Genomic DNA, 27,549 nt, shown 5'->3' on the forward strand with positions numbered 1-27,549 from the left:
ACTGCTGCTGAGATGTTGCTGCGAGTGTAGTTGGGTTGGGCGGCCGAACAGTTTGTTCAGTCCTGGTCCTTAAAATAAGGACTGATTGGATGACATTTAGGTTTGCTTTTAACCCTAAGATTATAAGATCTCCTGATTCCCTGGTGATAGTTGGAAGGCATTAGGAAACTCATTTATTTACTCAGTCCGAACATTTGTTTAATGACCTTTACCAGGCACTGTACTAGACACAGGCAATACAACAGTGAACGTACTCTTGAATTTTATTCCACTGACGGGTAGGACCAGGGTCAGAGGTGGGCTGTGCAATGAATTGTTGAGCCAGGTAGAACCTGGAAGAGAAATAAGGATTAGGAAGCTCTTCTTTGTCTGAGGAGGAGGAGGTATGAAGTCTTGAACTTGAGAGGTGGCGGTGCAAACAGAAAAGAGGAAGATTATGAAAGTGGAATAAAGAAAAAAAAAAGTGACAGGGTGTGGGGGATGGTTGCTGTGGGAAGTGGGCAGGAGGAAGAATCAAAGATGCATCCAAAGTTTTGTTCCCGAGTTATGGGGAGTCCGCGATGCTGCAGACAGAATGAGAGACTGGGGAAGGCGTTGGTGTGGAGGAAAAGAGCATGTGTTTCTAAACCAGCTGATGGATTCTTGGTGTCTTCAGATTGTCCTGGTCGGGGGAGCCCCTTGAGAAGTTGTGAATGTGGTATCTGGCTTTTTAAAGAGGATCGAGCCAAAGATAAAGATTTGGGCATGTCGTGGATAGTAGCTTGAGCTGCAGCCATCCAGATGGGTGAGATCAGCCAGAGAGTGTGTGTAGACTGAGAGAAAGGGTAGGAAACAGCCTCGGAGGAATGCATTCGTTCAGGAGGTGGAGGGAGAGACGGTGAGGAAGAAGAGGGAGGGGCCGGGAGGGAGGCAGCAATAAAGAATAGGTTGGAAATGCTCCTGGGGCTTGGGAGTGGGGAGGAAAAGCGGTTCCTGCGGAGTCCTGGATGCAGCGGAATGTGTACACATCCTAATAGCCTCCAGGGAAACAGACTCTGGTTTTAAAAATCCCTTGGATACATTTAGCTGTAAAAGTGTTGAGCCACCTGATCATTTTATCACTTCTCGGTGCCTCAGCCAGAGGGTGAGGAGGGAGAGGGAGAGGAGGAGGCTCTCCGGTGACTCATCCCTCCCGTGCGTTGGGAATTTTGGTTAAAAGGTTTGCTGCAAGAGAAAGCTGCTTGACTTATTTTGTAATAGGTTCCGGGAGCACCGCGGCAGCAGTAGGATTGTAGAAGCTGTAGCCTTTGTCCCAGAGAGGTACGCCACCCAAGGGAAGGCATTTGGGGAACCGTCCGGGATTGAGGTGATCTGTGCCATCCTGGAGGGGCAAGTGGCTGCTTTGGGGTTTGTAGCTCGTGCAAAGCCTGTGGCTTCTAGTCTTTTCATCCTTTCACGTTTGGCTGTGGAGGAAACTCTGTGCCCAGGGCTCCATCCTTCCTGATTCTGGAGTGACTCCGTACCCTTCCACAATGGGCCCTTGCTGCCATTCCCGTCCAGCCTCGGGGCCCGGCCATACCGGCTCCTTCAGCCTGTCTGTTCCAGTGAGGTTTGGGGTAAGATGTAGCCGCTGGCATGAGGCACAGAGGTCCCAGAGCTAGCTCTGCACCTACTCGCTGTCTGAACTTGGTTTAGGGACTCCGTGTCTCTGATCTCAGGTGCTTCTTCTGAACGGTGGTCACAGCTCCAATGCCTGCCTTGTAGGTTCTTGCACAGGTCGAGTGGGGTAGCGTGTACACGGGGCTGTGTTAGGCTTCCCACAATGGTTAGTTACTGTCGCTGCTTTGAAACTTTCTTTTCTTTTTCTGTTGAGCTGTTTTCAGAATTCCTTTCCCTTTCTCCCTCTGTTTCCCACTTTTTAAGAAAAGTACTGAACTTGAACAAAATCGATACCTAACGCCCATCCACTGGCTTCTGTCTGGATGCCTGTGAAGGGCCTTGAATACTTTGATTGTCCCGCTATCATTCCCTTTTGGAAGTAGAAGCTGTCTTTTGACATCCCCTCTAATGCCTGGTGTCTGTCTCTGCAAATATAACCACAACACCACCCCCCGCCCTGGGGTGTGACAATCTAAGCTCACAAAGCATTTTCACGCATGCAGCCTTCACCACCTCAGCATCATTTGGGAAGCTGGGTCTCACAGCCCAGCAAGCCGCTGACTCTCTCTCCAGGTTTCAGGTGCACGCGTGTGTGAGTGCATGCGTATGCAGACGTGCGGGCTGGAAGGCTTGCTGCTTTTCTTTGAACACAAAGAGCTGAAGTTTCAAAGCAGGTGGGGTGTGGGTTAAACACTGTTCTAAATGGCAGGCCTGCTGTTCGTGGGGAGGGAAAGTGGCCTGAAAGTTTAAAAATAACCTGAACATTATAGACTCCTGTGAATTCTACAGCCCGGAGCACCGTGAGTCTGTGGGTGTCTTACCTGCTGGAGTGCAGGCAGGAAAACAAGTTTGAGAGGCAGGAGGATTTAAATTTGCTGAATCCTCCCGTGGCATGCGTTGGCAGCAGAAGTTTTCATAAAAAAATGAAAACCGGACCTAATAATCAGGATCGATATTCCCGAATGGTAAGACATAGTGCCACCCTCGGATCCCCTGAACATAGGACGCTGGCTGCTATTTGGGTCGGCAAGAGTGCAGACCCTCCTTCTCTGCTGCTGGATACCATCTCTCCCTCCTTTTCTTACCCTCCCTTGCTGACCCCTCCAGAGTTTGGCTGATGGCTTTTCCGGATAGCTGCCTGAGACGCCTCCCCACCCCAGGGGGCTCAGCGGCTGGGGCATTTGGGGTAGATTTGGCCATTCATTGAGAAACTAGCAAACGGTGTGTGTAAAACCACATTCATCAATCAGGAGTAGATTGTACACAGCAGCATACCCTCTGAATTTTTAAAAAGTTTTGAAGAGTTTAAACAGCTTGTGAAGCAAGACTCCGTTCTCCTTGGCGTGGCCCGTGCTGCTTGGGGACGTTGCAGTGGGGGACTGGAGCAGCAGGTCAGACGAACAACACCAGCACGTATTGGAACACAAGGCACTTGCGAGTCTGTTGTCCCAGCTGGTGGATCAGTAGTCTCCTGGGATTCGGAGGACAGATATTACTGTTGTCAGTTTTTGCTCACACAGGCATAAACCCAGCCAGGGCTGAGGGGCAAGTCTTGTCTCCTACGCTTGTGACTTGCTTATTCTGAGCCCCCCCCCCAACCCTGGGACCTGCTGTAGTGTCTGGATATTTTCTTGCATCTTGGCACTACATGGGGGTCCGGAAAAATAAGGTGACTAGCCCAAATCTCTCTGAATCATATCAGTGAGAAGCTCCACACTGGGGTGGTTAAGATAATGGAGTTTGGAGTCAAACAGACCTAGGGTTGACTTTCTGCTATGTCCTTCACCACTTTTCTGACCTTAAGGGAAATTATTTAGTTTCTTCCAGTTTTGCCTTTTTACCTGTAAAATGTTGATTAAAATAGTACTTACCACACGGGATTAGTCTCAGAAATGAGGAAAGTAAAGGGCTTAGAGCAGTGCCTTGTTAAATAGTAAGTATTGAATACCTGTTACAATTAATATTCTTGGCCAGATTGCCTAGACTCATTTTGATAATTATTCTTTATTTGTTTGAGTCCTGTCCATTTTTCTCGTTTTCTTTTTTTTTTTTAATAGTCCTGGAATTTACAATATCAAACCATGACCCACTGGAGAATAGACATTATTTTAATGAAGGAAAAATAGCATAATAGGAAGCTTTGGGTTATTATATTAATAATACTTGACTACTTCACATCTAGCAGAAGTCTTTTGAAGAATGTGACTGAGTGAAGGAGGATTATGTAAAAAAAAAAAACAAAACAAAACGACGACGACCCAGGACCCAGTCTGTAAGGAAAGTAGTGTATGATGAGTGCATCTGTGTGTGTGTGTGTCTGAGGAGCTGGCTTGTCGAGCGTCTTAGGAGTATTTCAAAATTCCTTTCTTTTGACTGAGCAGTACATTTCCACCTTTCCCATTTTTAAATGGCACATTAGGAATATTTATAAATCTTCAAGAGAGCTTGTAATTCTTCCCATTTAAATATAATGTATTAGGCCTGTCTGAAAGCTCCCAACAGCGTAGTGGATTACTTTATATGTTTATACAGTTGGCAGGCAGAACTTGAGATCAGATCAGTATTAAGTGTGTGTCTTTGCACAAAGACAAAAGTGTGTGTGTGTGTGTGCGTGTGTGTCTTCCACATGTCATTCTTTGTAAGGGAAAAAAGTCCAAAGATGACATTTGCCTTTTTGTAGAGAGAACAGATAGAACCAGTTTAAGACTATAGTTGATTTTTTTTTTAAGATTTTATTTATTCATTTGACAGAGAGAGCACAAGTAGGCAGCAGGAGAGGGAGAAGTAGGCTCTCTCACTGAGCAGAGAGCCCAATGCGGGGCCTGATCCCAGGACCCTGAGGCCATGACCTAAGTTGAAGGCAGAGGCTTAACCCATCACACCACCCAGGCGCCCCAAGATTTTTTTTTGAAGCAGAAGTTTATTCTTCTGTTTCATATTCTGTGAAAAGAGATTTGAAAATATTCTTTATGTGGGGGGTCTGAATGTCTTTTTTTTTTTTTAAATAGGTGATTTCCCCAAATCCTATTTCACTTATTTTTAAAGAGCAAAGATATTCCTCATAAGAGAGTGAACCCTATAATTTGATGATTGATAAAACGAGGGTGAGGTTATTGTGCTGGTAAAGCTCCTAAGGAGAGTCATCTGATCCCTTGAAGGAGAGGGAGGCACGGGAGGATGAACGTTCAACCCAGAGAGAACAGCAGGAAACAGCTGAACACAGAGCAGAGACTCAGAGTTAGAGCCAGAACGTATTAGGAGGAGGGCAGCCTCTGTGACAGGAACCCACTAACCAGTTGATGCTAAAACTCTTTTTCACCAAAAAAAATTGCAGGAGACTCCATGCTTCATTTACTGGTGATGTTTTTAGTAAAGGGCTGTTATAATGCAGACACTCCAGGTAATACAACGAAGGGGAAGGTATGTCCTTTACACCTGAGAAGCTTACACCGTAGTGAAGAAGATAGGGCAGACATGATTGAGAAGTTAAGTAAGAATTCAGTGGTGAAGTTATACCCATGACAACAATGACAGAAAGTAAACAAGGTGCTGTATGAATGATAGTAAGTTCTGTGAGTTTGTAGGAGGTAGAGGTCACAGAATTGATGAGGTTATGGAAGGCTTTGTGGAGGAGGTAGAATGGAACTGAACCACACCTTGAAGGATACCTAGGAGTCAGAGAAGCAGAAAAGAGGAAGGATGCTGGGGGCGCCTGGGTGGCTCAGTGGGTTAAAGCCTCTGCCTTCGGCTCCGGTCATGATCCCGGGATCCTGGGATCGGACCCTTCATCGGGCTCTCTGCTCGGTGGGGAGCCTGCTTCCTCCTCTCTCTCTGCCTGCCCCTCTGCCTACCTGTGATCTCTCTGTCAAATAAATAAATAAAATCTTTAAAAAAAAAAAAGAGGAAGGATGTTCTTGGGTCAGTCTGAATCAGGTGCTCTGAGCAGGAGTGAGTGGGACATGTAACTTTGTTGATACTGTGGTACATTCGAAGATGGTGTTAGAAGGGTAGGTTGAATTCAGATTGTCAGGCTAAGGAGTTTGGCCATTTTTAGGCGTCAAGGAACCACTGAAATTAAGTGGCTGACAAGGGAGAATGATGTCACCTCAGTAGAAACTGGAATTTTTGAAGGGGAGATTGTTTCAAGGGAATTACAGTGAATTCACTTTTAGGCATATTATGTTTGAGATGGTGGACAGCCCTTAGTTGGACATTTGGATCTGGAAACGAGGTGGAAAAGTAAGGCTGAGACTAGATGCGGAGGCCGGGGGGATGGTTGGAAGTGACCCTGAAAAGAAAAGATGTCAGAGAAAATGAGGGGTTAAGAACAGCCCCCTGGGGGACTCCCACAATAAAGAGGGGGGAGAAGAGGAGCAGGAGAAGGCAACGGACCGCGAGAAAGTGGGAGGTGGGGTGCTAGAAGAAGGGAACTCTGAGAAGCAGGGGGGTCATTGGTAGCAGAAGCTACAGAGTAGTCAAGGAGAAGAAAGAGGGGGGAAACAAAGACCATCGGAGGTCAGTGGAGGTCTGAGTATAGGTTTAGGGGAGGGGAAGGGGCAGAACCAGCACATGGCCTGCCCAGGTGCACATTTCAAAACTGGCCTTAAGTCCATATCATATGGGAATGCCTTATTCACTCTGATTATTTTATACCAGGTGGGTGTAACCAGCTGCTCAGTGTAGGAGAGCGTGGGAGAGAAAGGGTGTGGTGATGGACAGGTGGTGGCTTACTCTGCTGATGATTCCAACCCAAAGAGTCCTGTAAGAGACAAGACTGGTGGGTGTGGTGGGACTGAGTTCCCTTCTCTGGGCCATCAGGGTTCCTCTAGGCTTTGTTTCAGCTGTGAGCTGCTCTTCCTGCTATCGGGACGCTGTCTTCAAGAGTGAAGTGTGGGGGAAGGATTAAGACCAGCAAGTGCAGGTTAAAGCTCAGGCACCTGCTCATCCCCCCCCCGCCCCCCGCAGGGATGCCTCCTTTGCTCTAACACCTGACATCATGCCTGACACACGGAAGGTGCTCATTTGATGTTTGCTGAATGAATGAATCAGACTGAACCCACCCAGGCTGAGCAAGCCTTACACTGTGTGGGCTGTATTTTGTTTTCTGAGTCAAGAGGCCAAGGGGGCGGATGGATGGGCGTGTTTCCGTCGGTTGTTCTCACCCTTAGATGCCCATCATCCTCCGCTCACCCCCCACCAGTCAGATCTGGAGCTCTGCAGAGCCGTCCCACTGCTGCACTTGGCCTCGACCAGGAAGCAAGGCTGGACCCAGAGGATAAGTGTTGAGGTGCCGCAGTGGGGCAGTGGGTCTGGGGCTAAACACTGAAGCTCCAAAAGGACTCTCCCCATAAGGGTTAATGTTTGTTAGGCTGAATATATTTGACTCTTGTCCATGTTGAAAAGTGACCTGATGGGAAAAATAAGGATTGAAGGAGTAATACTAGGACTTTTAAGATCCTAGATACACAGAAATGCAATAAACATGCGGTCTGGTTAATCAGTCCCCTGCACCTGGCGTTTCCTCCACAGCCCAGGCTTTTCGTGTTCCATGCTGCTGTTCCCCGCTGCTTCTCGCCACCTCTGGCACCCTCTCTTTCAAAGGATCTCCTTGACTCTTTCCTTTTTCTGGTTGCCTCCAATCAGAGGGGATATCTCTCTGTTCTCCCCTTTACTGTGTACACTCTTGGGGTGCACATTATCACTTCTCGGCCTTTTGGCTCAGATCAAGTGTATTGGGGTGCTCATTATGTTCTGCCTCGTATCAGAGCCCTTCATGGGTATGTTTTCCTCCTCGTCTCTCTTCAGATGTAAGCTCTCCGAGGCTTAACTGTGGCCATGTCTAATTTATCCTGGAGCCTCAGAATCTTGAGAAAAATGCCTGGCACATTAAAAGGGTTAAATGAACATGAAATGGGCTTATGAATGAATGAATAAATAAACAAACATAGATCTGCTCCCAGGTACCAAGGTCTTTGGGCTCTTAGGACTGTGGTCTCTAATGTTTTCCTTTCTTTTCTCTTTCCCCCCATTTGTCTTTCTGATCAAGTCTCAGACACTTGTGTTTTCTCTGCTCTTCTGTCCACCCCATAAACACCAAAGTCATCCCTGGGCTGCACGTCTGCCGTCCGCTTTCCAAAATAGAAAGCTGCCTGATACGTGGTTTGTTTATGTGGTACTGTGGTCATAGCTACCACTGCTGAAATGTATTTAACAAACACGTATGTAGAGCCTGTTGTATGCCAGGTACTGTTCTAAGAGCCTTACACATATTGACTAACTTAATCTTCATAAGAGCCCAGAGACAGGTGGTGTGCTTTCTTTGAAGTTTAACACTTTGGGAGGCTTTCTGGCTCAGGGTCACGCCTCACCTCTTAAAGTCCGAGATCATGCCTTTGCCTGGGCTCTTAAGCAAGGAAAACATTATTTTGACATGCACAATGCTAATAGTGGCCACGGATTGTCTAGAGTCCTGACCTTATTACCAGGAGACCCAGCCCTGCCATTCCCTACCCTTGTGCACTTGGACAAGTCCCCGACCCTTTGCACCTCAGATAATAGAATGTGCCTCACAGTCCTGCAGCAGAGATGCAGTGAGATAACATTATCACAGTTGGCACCCAGGAAATATTGAGTTGTCATAAATGAATGGTTTTAAAAACATTTTTTAAGCAAAATTTGCACATCTATAGTTAGCCGGTCGAGTGTTAGAGCTGTGGGGTTTCTCAGGCATAGGTTTGAGAAATGCTGCTTCTAGGGATGGACATTACATAAGGATGTAGAGTTATGTTTTCACCCAAGTAAGGGCTGTAAGGTATTGTGGAAGCCACCAGATTCCCAAGATGTCTGCATCGCCATAATGCTCCTCTGCTCTGCAGTGAATTTGCACATGGTCTCCTGCCAACTTTTTTCTTAAGAACCCACTCCCAAATCCTCTCTGCATTCTGTTCCTTAGAGTTGCTTTGCATAAGAGTCTATTTCTTGGAAAAGCTCAACAGGGGGAAAATAGAACAAAAGGGGCTCTGATAGCTTAACCATAAGCTATAGGAGTGTAACTGGCAGTGGGGGAGGGAGGATGAGGAAGCCAGGCTGGTGGGAGGGGCGCATGCTTTTTGGATGAGGCCAGATTTGCAGACTGCAGTGGCGGGCTGAAATCTCATGCAGAGATGGCCCAAGGCCTGACTGATCTGGGAAGAGCTTTATGAATGAGGGTAATAGGACAAGTACTTCTCCACTCATGCTGCTCTTGTCTGTCCAGCTTAGTATAAACTCCTGTGGCCCCTGGTCTGGGGCCGGCGGGGGGGGGGGTTCAGCCGACTGGTTTCATTCCCTTTCCAGAGGAGACTGGAGCATACCAGTCACCCTTCCTCCTGCCTGCATTTTGGAGGGGACCCTGGAGGTGAAGGGTTACAGGGTGAACGCTTTGAAATTAAACCATCTGGATGGGATTAATCTAGGAAAGTTTTTCACTTGCTTCCTCAGATCCTTTTGGGTTTCTAGTTTGCAGGCCACTGCTTGCAGAAAAGCATGCCTGCAGAAAACCATCTGGTTGCACCATGTTAACCGTGCGTGAATGTGTGTGTGTGTGTGTGTGTGCATGCAGCGTGTTGACCTTGTGCCCAGTGTGTGCGGATGTACTTTCCAAGTACTGTGATATGGGACAGTTGCAATGTGGTGAAATTTTGGGCCTGGACCTCAACAAAGTCCCACAGGGGAGTAGAGAGCTGGTGACAAGAAATCACCTCTTCAGCATGTCTAGGTTGTGAAGTGTGCTGGGCTGCCAGGTACTGGGCTCACGGTGACGTGTTCACAAGTGACCAGTAGATGGTGCTCTGACAACAGGGAAATACGGCTACTGTCCCTCATAGGCTTGAAAGGGATTTTAGGAAACTGTTTCCAATCAGAGTTGTGACCATAATACCGATTTTCTGCATTTCCATATGTGGGTCTTTAAGAAGACGTTGGAAGGAGGGACACTTGTTAGGAGAATGCCCACCAAGTTCCCTCATGAAGAGCATTATGGCAATGACCTGACCTCCGTTTTTTTCCAAGGATCCTCCTGGATCTTGAGAGCAGTACATTGTGTTCCTAGCTTAGCTTCTTCCCAGCATGACCCCAGGGGCATGTGGCTACTGATCAAATTCAATTTGAGGACAGTAATATAGGAATCTCACAGGTTTTGCATGATTGTATAGTTTCTTCTCTTGACAATGAACAATTTGGAATTACACTGTTACCATCCACCACAGATTGGACTGGTTTTTAGAAAGAGACATATAGTGGCAGTCTGAAGATCTCTTAGAAGGCCAGGGAAAATTACTTAAGGTTTCTGAAGCTCTGCAATTTTCCCATCAAATCAGAATCATCACAACTGGGTTGCCAGGCTGATCTCAGAGATTTGTTGTGAGGTAAACCTCGAAAACTATTGAACACAAAGGAAATATTTTTCAGTCTTTAAATTCTAGCCCTCTGGGGGCTGGGAGAATGGGAGCATTAGAGAGCATGAGAGACATTCTTAGGTCTCCAAGTTCTGAAGAGCTGTGTGTGTGGGGTGGGGGATGGTGTTAGAGATGATGGTGGTGGGAGAATATGAGAGGATGCCTCCATCCCACCATTACTGTCCTTAGATCAAGTCAATTTCCAAAGACTTTCATGCCATCATATTAGCCTCTTTCCTCTTCGGCTTCTTCCCCCCCCCCCTTACAAATTCCCCATTTGTAACTTCCCTACAGAGGTACTTACGCTCTCCAGCATCCTCTCTGTTATTCCCAACCCGTGCATTAGTGATTCCTGTCTCTTCAGGGGGCAAGCCTCAACTCCACTGGGTCTTCACATTTCCAAGTATAACAGTCTGTCTTGGGAAAACCTAGGTCTTTGAAGAATGACAACAGCCACACAGAACACAGGACACTGTAGAGAGAGGGAAGGGACTTAGTACCGCCTCTCTGCTGAGTGGGTGGCATTGAAGACCCAGATCTGGAGGTTCCAGATCTTCCAAAAACCTCTTCCAGGAGCTAAAGCTTAGAGAGCCCTGCTTCCTCTGAGCAGGAACAAACAGGCATACCACTCTGACGCCTGCTAAGGCCGGGACCCAGAAAAAGAGGTGAAGTTGTCCTGTGAGAATAAGGTCTATCAGGCATTCTGGCCCGTAAGGTTATAGAATCTAATTTAGAAGAAGACACATTTTTTTGGTCATCTATTTTGTTCATTTGGCATCCTCAGTGCCAACAGCGCCTGGTGCTCAAAAATATTTATCGGATGATGGATGTGAGTGAATTTTGTGCTCCGGATTACGATCCTGCCTGAAAGCATGGGTTGATCACTTCTGCAAGCCCTTTCTAATCTGCAGTTCACAGGCTTAGTGAGACAGCCACTTACGACCCTTGCGAATGACTACATAGGCTGATGGGGCCCCGTGGGGCACAATACTGCCTCCCCTTTCACTTCTGATGAGGTATCCAGACAGAAAAGGTCCCTCCAGTTAAGGGAGGTAGAATGACAGAGTAAGGCAGTAATGTGTAATCAAAATCCTAATTAGAGTGGACATACCTTGCATAGTCAGCTGGCCTGAAATGGGCTGCCCCAAATCTAGAGGTCAACATGCCGCCCCAAGGGCAGCATGGACACCACCATTCATTTGGAATTTCCAGGACCCAGAGGATTTCCCATGTACACATTTCACATGCACATTCACACAGACCTGTGTCAGTGCTCACGTGGCCTTGCCCACACATAGGCACATATACATAGGAACACACGTGCCTCTCACTCAGATGTCATCACCCTTCCCATCAGTTAATCTCACACACACACAGACACTGCCTTTCACACACGTGAATCCACACTCACCCATGGTTTCCAGCCTCCGGGTTTTGGTCAGACTCTTTGTTTCCTTCCTCGGCCGCCCCCTTCCCCTTCTCTAACATTGCTCAGGTGGGGAGGAGCTGGATAGAGCTGTGTATTGAGCCTAGGACTGTAAAAAGGAGGAAAGTGTAGACATGGCTGGCCCTGTGCTCAGTTCAAACCACTAGTCACCTGTGGAGAAGGGCTTGGTCACCAAACCTAGGGACTCTTTCTCCGGGTCTCGGAGTCCACCTTTCCCATTTACGCAGCTCAGATACTAATTGGTTTTTCTTTCTTCCTTAATGGAGTGGGTTTCAGGAAGTCAGTGGAGCGGATTTGTGGGTAGAAAATAGGGGTGGGAGGATTCCCCCTGATTGCTAACATTTGGGGGGAAAGGTCGTTATAGCCCCAAACTCACCATCTACGGCCCCAGTATCTGGATCACTCTTACAGAAATGGATGCGCAAGGCTCCACGAGAGCTGAACCCAAGAGGCCAACCCAGATCGCATTTGCAGGGGGAGGGCAGAAGCTCCCACGCGGAGCTGGCACCCACACCAGAGTGCGGAGCCCCCAGAGGTCCTAGCGTGCCTCGAAGGGCCTGCGGGTTGCTAAGTGGGGAGAAAGTGCTGCCTTCTCTGCGGAAATCCCTGGGCAGCGTTCCTTGGAGACTGGGAGGTGAGGAGGAGCAGCAACGCGGCCCCGGTGCGCGGCACGCAGGGCTCAAAGGCTTCGACTACCCTCCGGGGCAGGCACTGTGCGGGGCACAGCGCCGGCGGTCGCCTCGGCGGGGACGGCAGGCGCGAGTGCGTGCGCGCGCGCGTGTGCGCCCCCGCCGGGCCTGGGCTCGGCTCTCTTGTGGGGACTGTGCCGCGCCGCCAGCTGCGCCCGCCTCTCTTCTCTCGGCGTTACTTGGGGACACTCTGCAGCGGCGGCCCCCTGCCCTCTGGCTAAATAAATCTATAAGCCAAACCAGCCTCGCTCGCCAGGCCCCTGCAGCGGCGGTCGGCCAGGGTCCTTCCGGCTCCATCCCCGCCCCTCCTGTCCCCGCCGGCCCCGCCCCCGCTTCTCCCGTCGCTCCGGCGCGCGCCTCGCAGCGCCTCTGCGCTCCGCTCGCTCTCCCCTCCTCGCCTTCCCCTTTCCTTCCCCACGTTCTCCTCTGCTTCCCCCGGGAGTGGGGCTGTCCGGGTGGCAGAAGAAACCGAGCCGTTCCGGAGGAAGTTCGGTCCTTGGTCAACTCGCGTGCCAGGCCACCGCTGGGCTCGCCTGCAACCTGTTCCTCCCTCGCCCCAGCGCTCGCCCAGGCGCTTGCCCGCCCGCCTGCTCCCGCTCCCGCTCCCGCCCTCGCCCCGGCGCAGCCGCGGATCGCTGTTGCATGCTGATCCGGGGAGGCGGTGGCGGTGGCGGCGGCGAGCGCTCCGGCAGGATGCTGGCACTCGGGCTTCGCTGCTCTCTGGATCCTGCTCAACTTCTATCCCAAGCGCAGGAGCTTTGAAGTCGTTTGTCCCTCTCCGGCTGGATTGACTTCTTATTTTGATATTTTGGGCGTTGCGGTTTGCGCAGGAACCTCAATACCGCTCTCCCCCTCCCTCTCTTGTCAACCTTTGGATGCGTCTGTGCTGGCAGATTTAAAGACCCAAGTCTCGGCTGTGGAATTTCTTAGATGGACTTGCTGGGGCTGGCGTTACAAAGCATGTCACCGTAACCCCATCCTTTTTTTTTTTTTTTTTAAGTTCTTTTGTTTTTATTCCTCCCCCCCCTCCCAATAAATCTCCAAACTGTTACCTAGCGGGCCGGTGCCTGCCTCTCTTCCAGAACTAGGTGGTGCGTCTGCCAGAAGATGAGCTATGTTTGAGGAGCAGCCTACTCCACCCCTCTCCTCTTCAGTCCCCGAATGCCACCACACACTGGCATTTTGAGAAAAAAAAATTGCCTTCAGAAACTGAGCACCCCCAAGCCCTCCCCCCGTTTTTCTCCTCCTTGAGGAATGGAGCTTCGCAGAGGTTGTATTTAGATTCAACAGTTCGGAGCGGCGGGGCTGCTGCTGCTGCCTCTTCCAAGAGCTCGCGAGGCTCCCCGGAGGCGGTGGTCCCCGCGCTCGTCTGGATGCGGCTCTGAGTCTCCGTGTGTCTTTCTGCTTGTTGCTGTGTGCGGGTGTTCGGCCGCGATCACCTTTGTGTGTCTTCTGTCTGTTTAAACTTCAGGATGGCTCGCTTCGGGGAGGCGGTGGTCGGCAGGCCGGGGTCGGGCGATGGAGACTCGGACCAGAGCAGGAACCGGCAAGGAACCCCGGTGCCGGCCTCGGGGCCGGCGGCCGCCTACAAGCAGTCGAAAGCGCAGAGGGCGCGGACTATGGCTTTGTACAACCCCATTCCTGTCCGGCAGAACTGTTTCACCGTCAACAGATCCCTGTTCATCTTCGGAGAAGATAACATTGTCAGGAAATACGCCAAGAAGCTCATCGATTGGCCATATCCTTTCTTGCCCACCATAACTCCCCTCTCCCCCTTTGCATTTCTTTGGGTAAGGGGGGAAATCTAGCGTGGGATTTATGCCCCATCCCCTTCTTGGTGCCTGTTTGCCCCTTTGCTGAAATGCACTCTTTACTCCGGTGTGCCTAAGGGGCAAGCTTGGTGCTGTAGAGGCCAGTGTGTGCACTAGTGCTTTTCAAGGTAAGACTTTTGGTTTTTGATTTTTCCTATGTGGAGCTCTGTATGGTCCCTGAGTGCGTGGTGTTGCTGGGTCTGCCCCTTTCTGGGCTGGGCTTTGTCTGATTCCCAGGCCCCCAAGGCCCTTTACATAGAATGGGCTGCCCCTAATCTTATGGTTTTCTTTCATACTCACTCCCCCCTTTCCTCCCTCAAAGCCACCCCTTCTATCCCCATCCCCACCAGCTGGGGAGACATCCTCACTCTGCCCGTGGGGAAGTCAAGGCTCCCTGGGGGATTTATCGTTTCAGAAGCTTCAAGAGTCTGGGCCAAAACCCTGTAGACAAATAGACAAATGGATAAATAAAGCAGCCATTTGGCTGGGGATCCAGCTAACTCTGGGGACTGAGTTTAAGTTCCACGGAGAGTGGAGTGAATGAATGTGTCAGCGGAGGCAATCTCTAATGATACAGCCCAGACGGCTCAGAGTTGGAGTTCTCTTCTCAGCCAAAGAAGAACAACAGCTCATCAGAGCTCTTCGTTTTCTTAGTCTGGGGTTGGGTGCCCCCCCCCCCCCCCCCGCCTCTGAATGCTTGACCCAGCTGAGCGCCCAAGATTCAGGTTGATCGGCTGGGCCTGAATTCTTCAGCTGAGGGCTGCATCAGCCGAGCCCAGGGGTGTGCAAGCAATCTGTCTCTCCCTACCTCCAAAGGAACTGCTCTCCACAAAGAGCTGGTGGGGGCGGCTCTGAAGGTGGCAGTGTCAGGGTGAACAGGCATCGAAGGAGCCTTTGCAGGCTCAATCAAGTGCACCAAATGCAGCCTGCTGATTAGGCATCTCGCTGCCTTGTTCTTCACTAAGGATTTGGGCATCTGGCAAGGTCTTTAGGAATTGTGGGTTGGTGGGTGTGGGGAGGGTGCTTGGTAGGAAGCAAGCCAGGGGGGTGGTGTTAAATATGGGGGTAGGTTTGGAGAAATGGGACTTTGATGCTTATGAAAAGACATTTCTCGGGAAGGATGCACCTGCAAAGGAGGCCCCTCCTCTTCTTCTCCATCCTCCTCGTTCCCCACCCCCACCGTCCAGGTGTGCAGCAGCGAGGCAGCTGGAGCTGCATTGGGTCTCTAGTATCAGCGAGGCACGTGGCTCGCTTCCCCCAGGGCCTGGGCATCTCCCTACTACCCCCACCCCAGTCTCTGGCCTTCCCCTCCTTCCTCCCTAGTTCCCTGCCTCAGCAGCACTGCCATTGGCTGGCGCGTGGTGCTTCTAGGCAGCACCCCTCATTAGAAACGAAGGAGCATCTCTAAGCAGATATTCTTCCTGCTGCTGCTCAAATCCTCCCACAACCACCCCTGGCTGGGCTTCCTCTCTCCTCCTCTCTGCACTCCCCTCCTCCTCCCGCCCCCACAGAGTGATTCGGGGTCACTCCGTGCCCGCCGGAGTTAAAGGCGTCTAGGGTGGGGGAACTGGGGAGGAGGAAGGGTCCGGTCCCCGCAGTCCCGCCGGCCGGAGTGCTGCACAAAGCGGACAGATCTCATTATGTTGCACGCTGCGGCTGGGCTGCGAACAGTCCTCTGCTCAGAGCTCTGCCGATTTCTCCAGCAGGGCCCCCTCCCCCAGCCGCCTCGTACAATTCTCTAAAATTCCCACCTTCCAGGTGCTGCCTTACTGTGCCCCTCTCTTAGGGACATGCTTACTCAGGCGCCCTCTGGTTTCATTGCGGTAGACAAAGCCGCCCAGCCACGCCGCGGGTGGCAAAGTGTGCCAGCAGCCATCCTTGGCACCTAGGACAGCGCCAGCGAAACTCCCCAGGCGTCCGCGGCGACGGCGCTCTGGGCCCTTCCGGCCGGGTGGGGGCTCCGGGGCTGGGAAATCAAGCGCGGCTCAGAGACCGGGAGACCACGCGGTCGGGCGCTTTTCACGGTTTCTCTTACGCGGCAAAGACATCGCCTTTCTACCAGGCGTTGCGAGCGCAAGGTGCCACAGTGGTTTTCACCCCGCCCTTTCCTTGTCTTTGGTCCTCATGGCCCAAAGAGAGCCGCAAGAGAGAGTAGGGAGTTGACTTCAGCATCATGCTGGGTGCCTGGGCTGAGAACCGGGCCCCCGGGGTCTCTTCTGTCCCCGTAGCTGGAAGTTTCCCAGCGGTTCCGCAGCACGTAGGCTGTTGTAACAGTGTTCAGAGAACATCTGCTAAGGTGTGTAGAGGAGCCCGATTGGAAAATTTAAAATACACCATGTTTGCTTTTTTTTTCCTCTTCGCTGTGCAACGTGACTGACTGACAAATCTATGTTGCCTCTGGTGGTGACCATGTGGAAACATTGCGCTTCTGTGGGTTCTGCATTTTCTCCCCAATACTGCATCTGAGATCCTAGACTCACTTTCCGCCCTACCTAGACATCCAGCATCCGGAAAGCTCTCCCTTTTTCTTCCTGGGAGTCCGCGAGCAGTGGTTACCAGGAAACTTGGGAACCTGGCTGAGTTCACATCCCAGTTTCTTCCCTGGCTCTGTGACCTTGAAAAGTTACTTCCTTACTTTGCGACTCAGTTTCCTTGCCAGTAAAATGAGGGTGATAGTCATGAGTTAGTGGGAGAATTAAATGACCTAAAATACGTTGGGTTCCTAAAACATTGCCTAATTCCCCAGTAAACACTAGCTTATTATTTTAACGGGGTCCTTCAGAAATTTCAGTATGCCTGAAGGGAGGGGTCTTAGTTCTAGGTCAACTAAGTCTTCTAGGTTTTTGCCTCTCAAACAGAGCAAAGAGCAATATCCCCATCACCTGGGGGCCTGTTAAAAATTCACAACCCTGTTAAAAATTCAGAGCCCCACTTCAGATTTTACTGAATCAGAATCTGCATTTTAATAAGTTCCCAGGTGGTTAGTATGGACATTAAAGTCTGGGGAGTACTTCTCTACTGTTTGTTAAGGGCTGGATATTTGAAAAAAAAAAAAAAAAAAAGAACATTGTTCAGGGCATGGGTTAAGACTGCCAGCTTTGAACTGACATAACATGTAACATGCTTGAGGACTTTGATTATCTGTGCACTGTCTTTGAGGCATATGCATCTTTTATGGGCTGTAGAAAGTCACTGTGGAGCTAGGGGGAAATGAGCATTTCTGTGGGCTATGTTAGCTTTTCTTCATACTGCATAATACTGGTCTTTAACAAATTGGCCTGAAAAGATCAGTTCAGGGAAAGGAATTATTTAATTTATACTTGTAGGACCCTCTGGCTTGGGTGGGCCGGAGGGTCAATCTTTTCCAATTATTTAATAGGGAAAGTCTAGTTCCTATGGAAAGAAATGCCCAAGATAACCCAGATTTGGCATGAAACATGGTGGTAAGTTACAGCCCACTCTGAATGTGTTTCATTTTTCTTGGAAGCTACATCTGCATAGGGAGATAATTTTATTTTCTTATGGCACTCTTTTCTGCAATGGATACCGTAACCTTTTTGCAAATGCTAATCGGATTTAAAATGTGATATTACATTTTATATGATGCCACTATTTCTTTCTTGCTCATCTAATAGATATAAGGACAAGAGGATTCTTTTTCCCTCAGGGAGTTGGCTGCTCTGATGGTCCTCACAGGTTCACTGTGCTGTAAGCTTCCCAGTTCTCACTCTTCCATGCCCAGGCTGAGTTAACTCTGTGGACACATGCAAAGCCTCCCTCATGGTTTGTGAGATGCCCCACACTTGTTGGCGTTTTTTTAAGGTCAGCAGATGAGGGGAGGAAATGGGATATCTGATTGGGGAACTTGTGCCCTTGATGGGGAGCAGGAGAGTCCCCCCAACCCCCGTCGCGCCACTATGTGGGTCTTCTCAGGAGGGGATCGCATGTTTCATGCAGAAATGTACAAGGTCTGAAGTAGGAAGATCAAATGTGTTTGCAGCCACTGAGATGTTGAAAGCTCATTATGATGAACTTGTAGATATTCATCCATGATTTCTTGCTGCAGAGCATTTCACTGTAGCCTCAAAGGACTTTGGCTCTGAGTCAGAGGTTATGTGCTTTATTATGGCGAATTTCCCTTTGTGAATTGCCTATTTATTTTGGAGGGTTTTGGTGAGGATTACTGAAAGCTTTAGTTCTCACATCTCCCATTTTGGCATAAACTTTTCTCCTGCTCTGGTCGCCTGTAAGTATACAGCACCTTGCAGGATAGTAGACTGTAATCTTGGCAAGAATTTCAGGTTTGATGTAAGCTAATGGATCATGAGTCAGAGGGCCTTGATTAGGGCAGAGGGTGGCAGCTAACAAGGACAAAGTCTGTAATTATATCCTATGATCACATCATGCAGAAAGACTCTGCATCTTCTGTGTACCTGGGCACAGATGCAGACAGCGAAGCCAATAGTGGCTGTAACTTGCCTTGCGGCTGCTGGAAAAAGGTCTTCATTTTCTGAGGCTCCCAGGACAGTCTCCAAATTGTCCATTGGCTTTGTCTTTGAAATGAGGTGTGGGTAACATTTCCTCTGGAAACCAGGCTTTGACTTGTTGTGGGGACCAGTTGTAATTGGGATGCAGCCTGGAAAGCAAGCTGGAGTGAAGGAGTTTGACAGAAATGAAATAACTGAAGGATGGAGACAAAAATCCCTTGGACGTGCTAGTGTTGTCTATTGGTTTGCATGTCACCATTTCTCCGCTTCCCTCTGCTTGCGTTCCCTGCAGTAGGTGGGAGGCACACTACGAATTAGAGGAGGAGGGGAAATAATGAGAACAGGTCTTTTGATCTTCTGAGAGATCCAGACTTTGGAATTATTAGTTCCATCCAGAACTGCTGATCTCTTTTTAGCTGCTGCTGTACAAGACGTAGGGTTTCTTCCCCCTCCAACTCTGCCGCTTTCCCCCTACTTTATAGGAACATCTGGTTTCCTTCCATCTTCATGTTCTTAGTTAAAATAGAACAGAGCCAAGATTTGCTAAGCTATCAGAACTCCTGCAAACCCTTGACTCCTTGGGTCCCACCAGCAGCCCAGTCGCCTTCCTTTCGTTGTTTGCAGATCTGCCTTGGAAGCTGCGGGTCTCCGAAGCCCCGCCGTGGAAGCCAGCCAGCAGAGGCCCCTCTGCTGATCTTAGTTTGCTTATCGATGACCACACACACGTTAAAGAGGGAACTTGGACGTGACCGTAATGAATACCCTTTTATTCAAGGAGAGAGATTTCTCTTTGTGCAGTTCTCTGTCCCTTTTCCATCTCTCTTTATTTCTCCCTCTCTCATTTTTAGGTTCAGCCTTTGTGAATAATTCATTATATGTGTGGGTTTTCCCTAGGATTTTTAGAAAAAGGAAGGTGACTTGTCTTCCTCTTGGATATAAGCAGGGTCTCTTGCTGAGGACCAGCTTCACAGATCGCCTTTTCCCTCTGTGTCTGTTTGTTGCCGTGGGACTAGGACACTGGAGAAAGGTAGCAGGGGAGGGGGAGAGCTCTCCTGTTACATGCTTTTTCCTGCTGCTTTTAAAATGACTGCCTCCTACCCAGTCCTGGTACATTTGGGTGCCCCATAAATATGCAGCTACTCCCCTCTATTCAGAGAACATGTTTAACTAGAAGATATTTGTGTCCCCAAGTCTTTGTCGCTCTGAAAACTCTTGTCATCCTAGGTCTTCATGCTAATAAGGGCTGAGCCGCAGAGCCAGGGAAGCTTCTGTAAATGTTTCTTTTCAGACTTTAGTGGGCGTTCACATAGGAAATTGAAGGGGTGAGCAGCCACTGAAATTAACGTGTACCACTCCCCATCACTTCGGCTGTCATCAAAACGATGTGGCTTTTAAAGAAGCCCCTTTCAAGGAGGGATAAAACCACCAGTGACCAGTGCTAGTACCTCCCTTCCCAAGGGTTCTGGACCTGCCCGGAAGGGGCTTACTGGCATGTTCCCACCGTCACTCATATTTAAGGACAGAAAGTACTGCACGGAGTTTTTTGGCTTCTCCAGTTGTAGTGGTTGGTCTCTTACGTGTCAGTCCTACTTTAGGGAGATGTCTGTGGTGTATTTTTGCTCACTGCCTAGCCCAGGTACGTTCACTTCACTTTCCATTCCCTGTATCCTTGGCTGGTCCTTGGATATAAAGTCTGAGGAGCCGCCCCCATGTCACCATTTCTGGAAGCCAAGGGGCAGCCAGAAGGTGTGTCCTTAAGAGGGAGAAATGGGCCAGACTAAGGAGAACGGCACTGAATGACTAAAAAGTGTCAGTTATCCAAGACACTGGCAGAGCTGTGGGTCCTTCTTAGGAGCGTCTTTTTTTATTGTATTTTGGGTTCCAAATTTGTAGGGCTAAGCAGTTCTACTCTTAGTCCTCTTGAATATTTAAAAAAAAAAAAAAGGACCCGTTTTTAAAGCAGTAGAGCTCATCCCTAAGGCGGGTGGGCAGAGCCTGGGAATGTGACTGCCTCCAGGCTAGGCTTCAGCTCCGGGCTCCTGTGGTCCAGCCAGGGAGGGGCTTCCGGGAGAGGCCTTGCTTGTCGCCTATGCCAGGTGGGGTCTTTCTGCCTGTGGGTGGTTGATTTGGATTGCTCTTGCAACTCTGCATTCTGTTGGGGCTGTGTTTTTTGCTGGATGTGGTGGTGCTGCATTGGTACTGCATCTGTTCCTCTCATCCCTAAAGAATTTGGAAAGCCTGTGTCAGATGTATGCCTTCGCTTTCTGAAGGCTTCTGTCATTAAAGCCAGGAGTGGGGCGTCTGTATGATCCTCTCCCCTTTAGAGAAGGTATGAAGAGGATGTGGGTGGGTCACAGATCAGTGGGGAGAGGAAGAAAAGCTCTGACTAATGTCAAGAACGGAGGCTCAGACACTAGCACAATTTCTGTGGCTGAGAGGCAAGGCACAGTGTGTGCCTTATCCACCCAGAGAGGCTCTGCAAACCAGGACTGGGAGGAAAACTAGCCCTCACAAGCTTTTCTCCACCTGTGACATGGCTGTATGTTTGAAGTGTTTCAAACTTTCGGTGCCTCTTTCTCAGTTTCCACACCATCATCTCATGGGACTGGTCAGAGTCAAAAAGCATGAAACGGATTTTCAGCAGTCACTCACCAGCATCCTGGCAATTTCTGGCTGTGTGCTGTTGGCAACTGTTTTGCTACTATCTTGTCAATGACTGTGCCTTCCAGAAGGTGACGTCTATTAGCATCAAAGCTAATTCCTCAGTTAGTCTCTCTGTGCTGAAGTCATACCCATGCACTCCCCACTTCATCTGCATCACTGGGTTCTGAAGCTTCATGGGGCTCAGAATCTCCTGAAGGGCTTATTAAAATACAGATCTCTGGACCTTCCTGCCAGATTGGCCGATTCAGTAGGTCTGAAGTAGGGCCTGGGAATGTGCATTTGTCACAAGTTCCCAGGTGATGCGAATGCTGCTGGCCTCAGAGCCATCTTCCGAGAACCACTGTTTGCCATGGTTTTGTTGCCTGCACAGCAGTGCCTTCAGAGAAGGCCAGTTTTGCAGTCATAGGGGAGAGAACCCCCATCCCCAACTGTGCTCATCTCTCAGCCTGAAGCCTTGCCGCGACCTTTGGGTTCAGGTAGTGAGGGTTCAAGACTTTACCATCCAAATGCACATGCTCTTGGGAGCTGGGATATGCTAGCTGCTACATGGCACTAACACCGTGTAACTGAAAACAGGCTCTTCTGAGAACTGGCACAGGACACGCCCCTAATTAATTTCTGTACCTAGTGCAACCCTGGCTCACGGCGAGCAGCGGGGACAATTTCATTAGATGATTTCATTAGGTGGTTATTACTAGTCAACAGAAAGTCTCACTGAAGCATCTCTTATGTGCTTCGTGTTGCACTGACCTGGACCTGTAGGACCAGAGGTGGCCCGAGCGTGGGGAGAGGAGGTTGCTAGGAGGCAGTGAGGGCACTGGATAGCTGGTGGGGTCACTACATGCAAATTTGGATGTTGGAAAAGACGAGCTTCAGGATCTAGCTGGGGATCACTCCAGTTTCTGTATGACCTGACACGAACTGTGAAAAAAGCACACGGTATTTGTTATCTGGCATTTTATTATACAGAACGCTTTATTAATTGGCACCCAGAGACCTATAGGGTAATAACAATTGAGATTTGTTCTGACGGCCCCCAGGCACCACAAAATGCCATAGCACTTTCGGAATATCGCCAATGAAGCATTTATTACATCATGTTCGACATGGTTTGAATGGTGTGGGCGCGTTATTGTGTTCAGAGCTTTTGCAAATTATAATCCATATTGATTATTTAAAGTAGCTCTTTATCACTTTTTTTTGTTAAATTAACCAAAGTGTTCTTCTCTAGCTACACCAGATAACAGAAGAATCCCTGCATTATTCTAGAAATCAATTCTTTTCAGCTCTAGAAATACTCTAGGGCCTGAAGATGAATTCTAGACAATTATCATACTGTCAGGTGGTGATCAGAACAAAGTGTCTCTCACACACACACACACACACACACACACACACACACATATATATATATATATTTTAATGGATTGATAGCTCAGCAAACTTTGGCTTCACCGGGCAAATTCTCCAGCTTGTAAGCTGGTATTACGTCTGACTGAGTCTGCGTGTGTCTGGAGGTTGTCATTGAAAATGGGACATCAGGATTTACAAGAGAGTCTCTAATGGGCATCTCAGCAAGAGGTTGACAGATTCTCTTCTTCCTTCCCCAGCCTGACTGAATTATCCAACTTTAGTGCCCTGGGTTGTTTCCAGGTCCTTTTATACATGTCCCATCTCTTTTCTCCTTGATCAAGGTCAGGGGATGCTTCACTTGGAACTCTTCAATTGCGGGGTGATTGTCTTTAGATGGTCCCATTATGGAACTTTACAGGCAGGAATGACCCTAGTGGCCATCTTGATGACATCTAGATGATTCTTTTTGGAGGACTGGGACAGCCTCGTCCTCTAGTACAGTGTTTATTTGCTTTCTATACTGGGATCACAAATTTTACTGAAATTTGATTGGTGCTATGCACCCTTCTTTCCTGAAAAAAAAAAAAAATACACATAAAATTTGCATTCAGTTTCAGGAGATCCATGGATTGCAATGCTGTGTTAGAAAGTTCCCACATTCTGGGATGTTGGGATGTTGAACCATCGGGCATAGGGACTCCCGATCCAGCATCATATCCCTTAGCTGCAAGCACTACAGAAACTCCATGTGAAAGAGCTACAGAGATACATTTGCACTAGTGCATCAGCCAGACTGCCGTGGTAAAATACAGACATTCTAACCAATGAGCATTATGTCAATAGAGGAGCTCTTTCTCCATCTCCCTGATGGGTGGCCATCAAGCTTCCAGTGATGGGGTGCTCTTGTCACTAAGGTGTAGGACACTGAAATACTCTTTTGTAGAGCTTTCACCTGATTGTTTTTATTTTTCCTGTTTCTGTTCTATAAAGCAATATAAACCCAGTCATTTATTCACTTCTCATTCACTTAAGGTCCTATGGCACTGATTATTGCGGCAGACCAGAACTTTCTGTGCTGATGGTTATATGTTTTTATCTGGGCCAACTAATGTAGTCGCCTGTAGTCACATGTGGCTCTTGAGCACTTGATAGGTGGCTGTCGTGACTGAGTACTAAATTTTAAGTTGCATTTCATTTTAATTAATTTAAATTAAATAGAGACATATGGCTAGTGGCTAAGATAAAGGACCGTAGGGGTAGAGAGAATAGATAATGACTCAGGAAACCTAAGTACCTGTCTGGGTTCTGTGATTTGTTTGCTTTATAACTGGGCAAGGTTTCCCTATCCTGGTGTTCAGGGCTTCCTGTGCTTTACTCTACTTCTGGGGGCAACTGTAATCACCTTCTTTTCAGCTATTCTACTGGGCTGCTAATGTTTGAAGGCATCAGCTTCTCCTAGGCCTCCCTGCCTGTGCACTTACTGCTCCCATTGCCTGGAATGTCTTCTCCCCAACCCCCAACCTCCCCTGGCCCCGGCTTTAAGACTGTAGTTAGTAGTCACTTCCTCCATGAAGACTTCCTTGATTTCTCTTGGCAGATTAAGACCAACTCCCTCCTCTGTACTTCCGTAGGGCACCTGGTTTATTACTTCAATGTAACACTTACCATATAGATTTAGTATTGGTTTAAATCCCTGGAAGGGGGTGCCTGGGTGGCTCAGTGGGTTAAGCCTCTGCCTTCGTCTCGGGTCATGATCTCAGGGTCCTGGGATCGAGTCCCGCATTGGGCTCTCGGCTCGGCAGGGAGCCTGCTTCCTCATCTCTCTCTCTCTGCCTGTCTCTGCCTACTTGTGATCTCTCTGTGTCAAATAAATAAATAAAATCTTAAAAAAAAATAAATAAATCCCTGGAAGGGAGTGGACAGTATCTATTAGTTTTTTAATTACTAGAACATAGATCAGTACTCATTAACATTGGCACATTTGTTTAACTGGAGACAATTTTTTAAATTGTTTTTTCCTTTTTAAAGAAATGGCATTGTACTTCAGACTTGACTTGAGGTCGCTTGCCGTCAGCAATAAACCCTGGATCTTTTATATGAATTGGTGACAGAATTAGCTTTCTCTCACTTCGTTCTCAATTTAATTTTTGAGTCTAAATTCAGGACTTTATATTTATTTCAAGTACGTTTTATCTTTTGGTGCAACAGTCCTTCTTATAGAGATCCTTTACAAGCGGGGACAGGGAACTAACATTCAGTGGGCATTCATCAAATTTCAGATTCTGCATTTATCTAGCTATCTGAGAGGGAGAGTGTGTCCAACATGTTCAAGAGCAAGGAGGGACACATGGGAGAGGGAGAGAGAGAATATCAAGCAGGCTGCACGCTCAGGGAAGAGACCAATGCTGAGCTCAATCTCCCGACCCCGAGATCACAACCTGAACCAAAATCAAGAGTTGGACGCCCAACTGACTGAGCCACCCAGATGCCCCAAGACTCTCTACATTTAAACAAAACAACCATGCAGTGAGATAACTATTATCCCGATTGTAAATACAGAAAAACAGACTATAGAAGATTAAATCACTTGCCCGAGGTCACCACTAGTGGACTTGAACTGCAGTGTTCTGACTCCAGAATTTAAGTGATTTCTACTACATATTGTCTTCAGCCTCTGCTCTTTAGTAAGTGAGATCTCTGCTCGGAGCTCTACGTCCTCTGCAGACAGGATAAGCATGGGCTTTTTATACTTTCCTTCAAGTAACTGGTACACATATGGTTAGAATTGGGGACTTCCCTTCTGCTTGTCATTAGTGTATTGGTCAGTACTCGACTGTTCAGCTTTTCTTGAATTTTCTGTACTATTCTTTAGCCAGCTTTTATTTCTTTATTCTGCAAGAATTTTATACAAGATACTCGTGTCGCATGCTTTGCTGAATCAATACATGCTTTCATGACTATTTCGTGTCTATTTTTAGGCTAGGATATAGTGTTCTACTTTCACCAAAGTCCACACTAAATATCATTTTCAGAGATTCACTTAGATATATTTTATTTCTTTACTAGGAAAAAGAAGTATTGAAGCCTAGAATCTCAAAGTTGAAGGGATATTAGACATCATCTGATCCGGTGCCCGGAATCAGATGATGGTGAAAGCTTCGCCTTACTATTAGGATGTACCAGTCTCTGGCTTGGAAGCACTAGAGTCAAGGTTAAGAACTGACCTCTGGATTCAGACCTGGGTACCATTTCCACAACTTTCTAGCTGTGTGCCTCAGGAAAGCGACTTAACTTTGCTGTGTTTCAGAGTCCTCAAACATCAAATGGAAACAGGAGTAGGATTTTTGAGGAGATCAGGTTAGGATAGCGCGTGTAAAATGTTAGGATAGTGTTTGGCATGTAGTAAGCCATGACTGCAGCTTAGCTGCTAGTATCTGGTTAGCACTGGGTGAATCAATAATGAACCCCTGCAATTAAGTTTCCTTCCAATAATACCATCTCCTTTCTTCTGATTCTTGTCAGGTTTTAGGCTGAGCACGGCTGCACTTAACATTCAGGTGACCTCGAGTCGCTTTTGCAACCTCTGTGAGCCTCAGGGATTTCAGGTGTGAGGGGGAAATCACATTCTCTACTTGCCTAGCTTGCAAGACTCATGGGTATGAGAGCCCTTTGTAAACACGATAGAAATGAGTACTAGCATTAATGTGGGTAGAGCTAATATTAATCAAGTATTTATGAGGTACCGGATTACTGTGCTAAATTTATCCCACAGATCATTGCATTGATTCATTGTAGCAGTTCTACAGAGACACGCATTCTTGTTTTCCACACCCCACAGTTGGGGGATTAAGGTGTGGAGAGGTTAACTAACTTGCCCACTTACACAGCCAGAGAGAGCTGGAAGCCTGGCTCAGAGCAGGGGCTCTGTCTGGTCTTCCCAGGAGCCTTTTTTCCCCCATCTCAAAGTTACCAAGTTTACTTTTTTTTAAGATAAGTTTTTAAAATACCTACATCAAAGCCTATCTTTCTTTGCGTGTTTCTAATACCGATTTTACACTGATACTATCCCTAAGGACATGTCTGGATTTATAACCCAGAAAAGATATCTTCAGGAGCAATAAGAGGCGGAATTTTCCCAGCAAGCTTTTCATAAAAGCAGATTAGATATTCAGAACCCTCTGGCTTACACTAACACAGTAGATTTTGGTTTTGTTTGTACAAAAATGGCAGCCACAGGTTTCAGATGACCCGGGGAAGGAGTCCTGGAGTCCAAGCATGGCCTGTGAGCAGATCTCCTTCTCCGGGGCTGTTGGCCCTCTGGTGAATTACTCCTTACCTCTTTAGGTTTCTTTTTTTTTTTTTTAAGATTTTATTTATTTGACGGAGAGAGAGGAATCACAAGTAGGCAGAGAGGCAGGCAGAGAGAGAGAGAGAGGGGAGGAAGCAGGCTTCCTGCGGAGCAGAGAGCCCGATGCGGGGCTCGATCCCAGGACCCCGGGATCATGACCTGAGCCGAAGGCAGAGGCTTTAACCCACTGAGCCCCCCTGGTGCCACCTGTTTAGGTTTCTAAGTATTCTGGGTCTGCATGTCTGTTCTGTCAGAGAAGGGAGTCGGGATTGGACTCCATTGACTGTTGAAGAAGCTTCTGAAAGGATTAGAGGGATGTAGGGGGAGGGGAAACCTCCAAGGCTTCTCTTGCACATTTGCCTAAATGAGCTTGACAAAGGTCCCCTGACCAGGATCCTGGAGGGCATTTTCCCTGAGGGCACTGGATCCTGGTGTGGCTGTGGATGGAGAACTCAGATGTACCACTTGGCTTCCGCAAACCAGGTGGAGGGTTTAAAAGAAATTTAAAAAATGTTAAAGGAATTGCCTCTTCTTTCTGCTAACTTTGGGTTGTATTTGCATGGGAATTTGTGTTTATGAAATAACTGAGCCATATGGATGTTCGGGGATGCATGTGTTCTCCTGATCTGTTGATATGAGGAGCAGTTGAAGGGCGTGGGCTTGTCTGGAGGTGGCCT

General features: G+C 48.2%; 1 protein-coding gene across 1 annotated transcript in view; it reads left to right on the forward strand.

Moving 5' to 3' along the window:
* Positions 1-27,549, forward strand: part of CACNA1E (calcium voltage-gated channel subunit alpha1 E) — a 507,516-nt gene that overhangs the window by 172,301 nt on the left and 307,666 nt on the right. The window contains exon 4 of the mRNA XM_045074304.1: positions 13,681-13,947. Within this exon, the coding sequence (XP_044930239.1) occupies positions 13,681-13,947 (267 nt within the window). The remainder of the gene's footprint in view (positions 1-13,680; positions 13,948-27,549) is intronic.

The sequence above is a fragment of the Mustela putorius genome, unplaced genomic scaffold (genome assembly GCF_011764305.1).
Source record: "Mustela putorius furo isolate JIRA1106 unplaced genomic scaffold, ASM1176430v1.1 tig00537335_pilon_pilon_pilon, whole genome shotgun sequence".
NCBI lineage: Eukaryota > Metazoa > Chordata > Mammalia > Carnivora > Mustelidae > Mustela > Mustela putorius.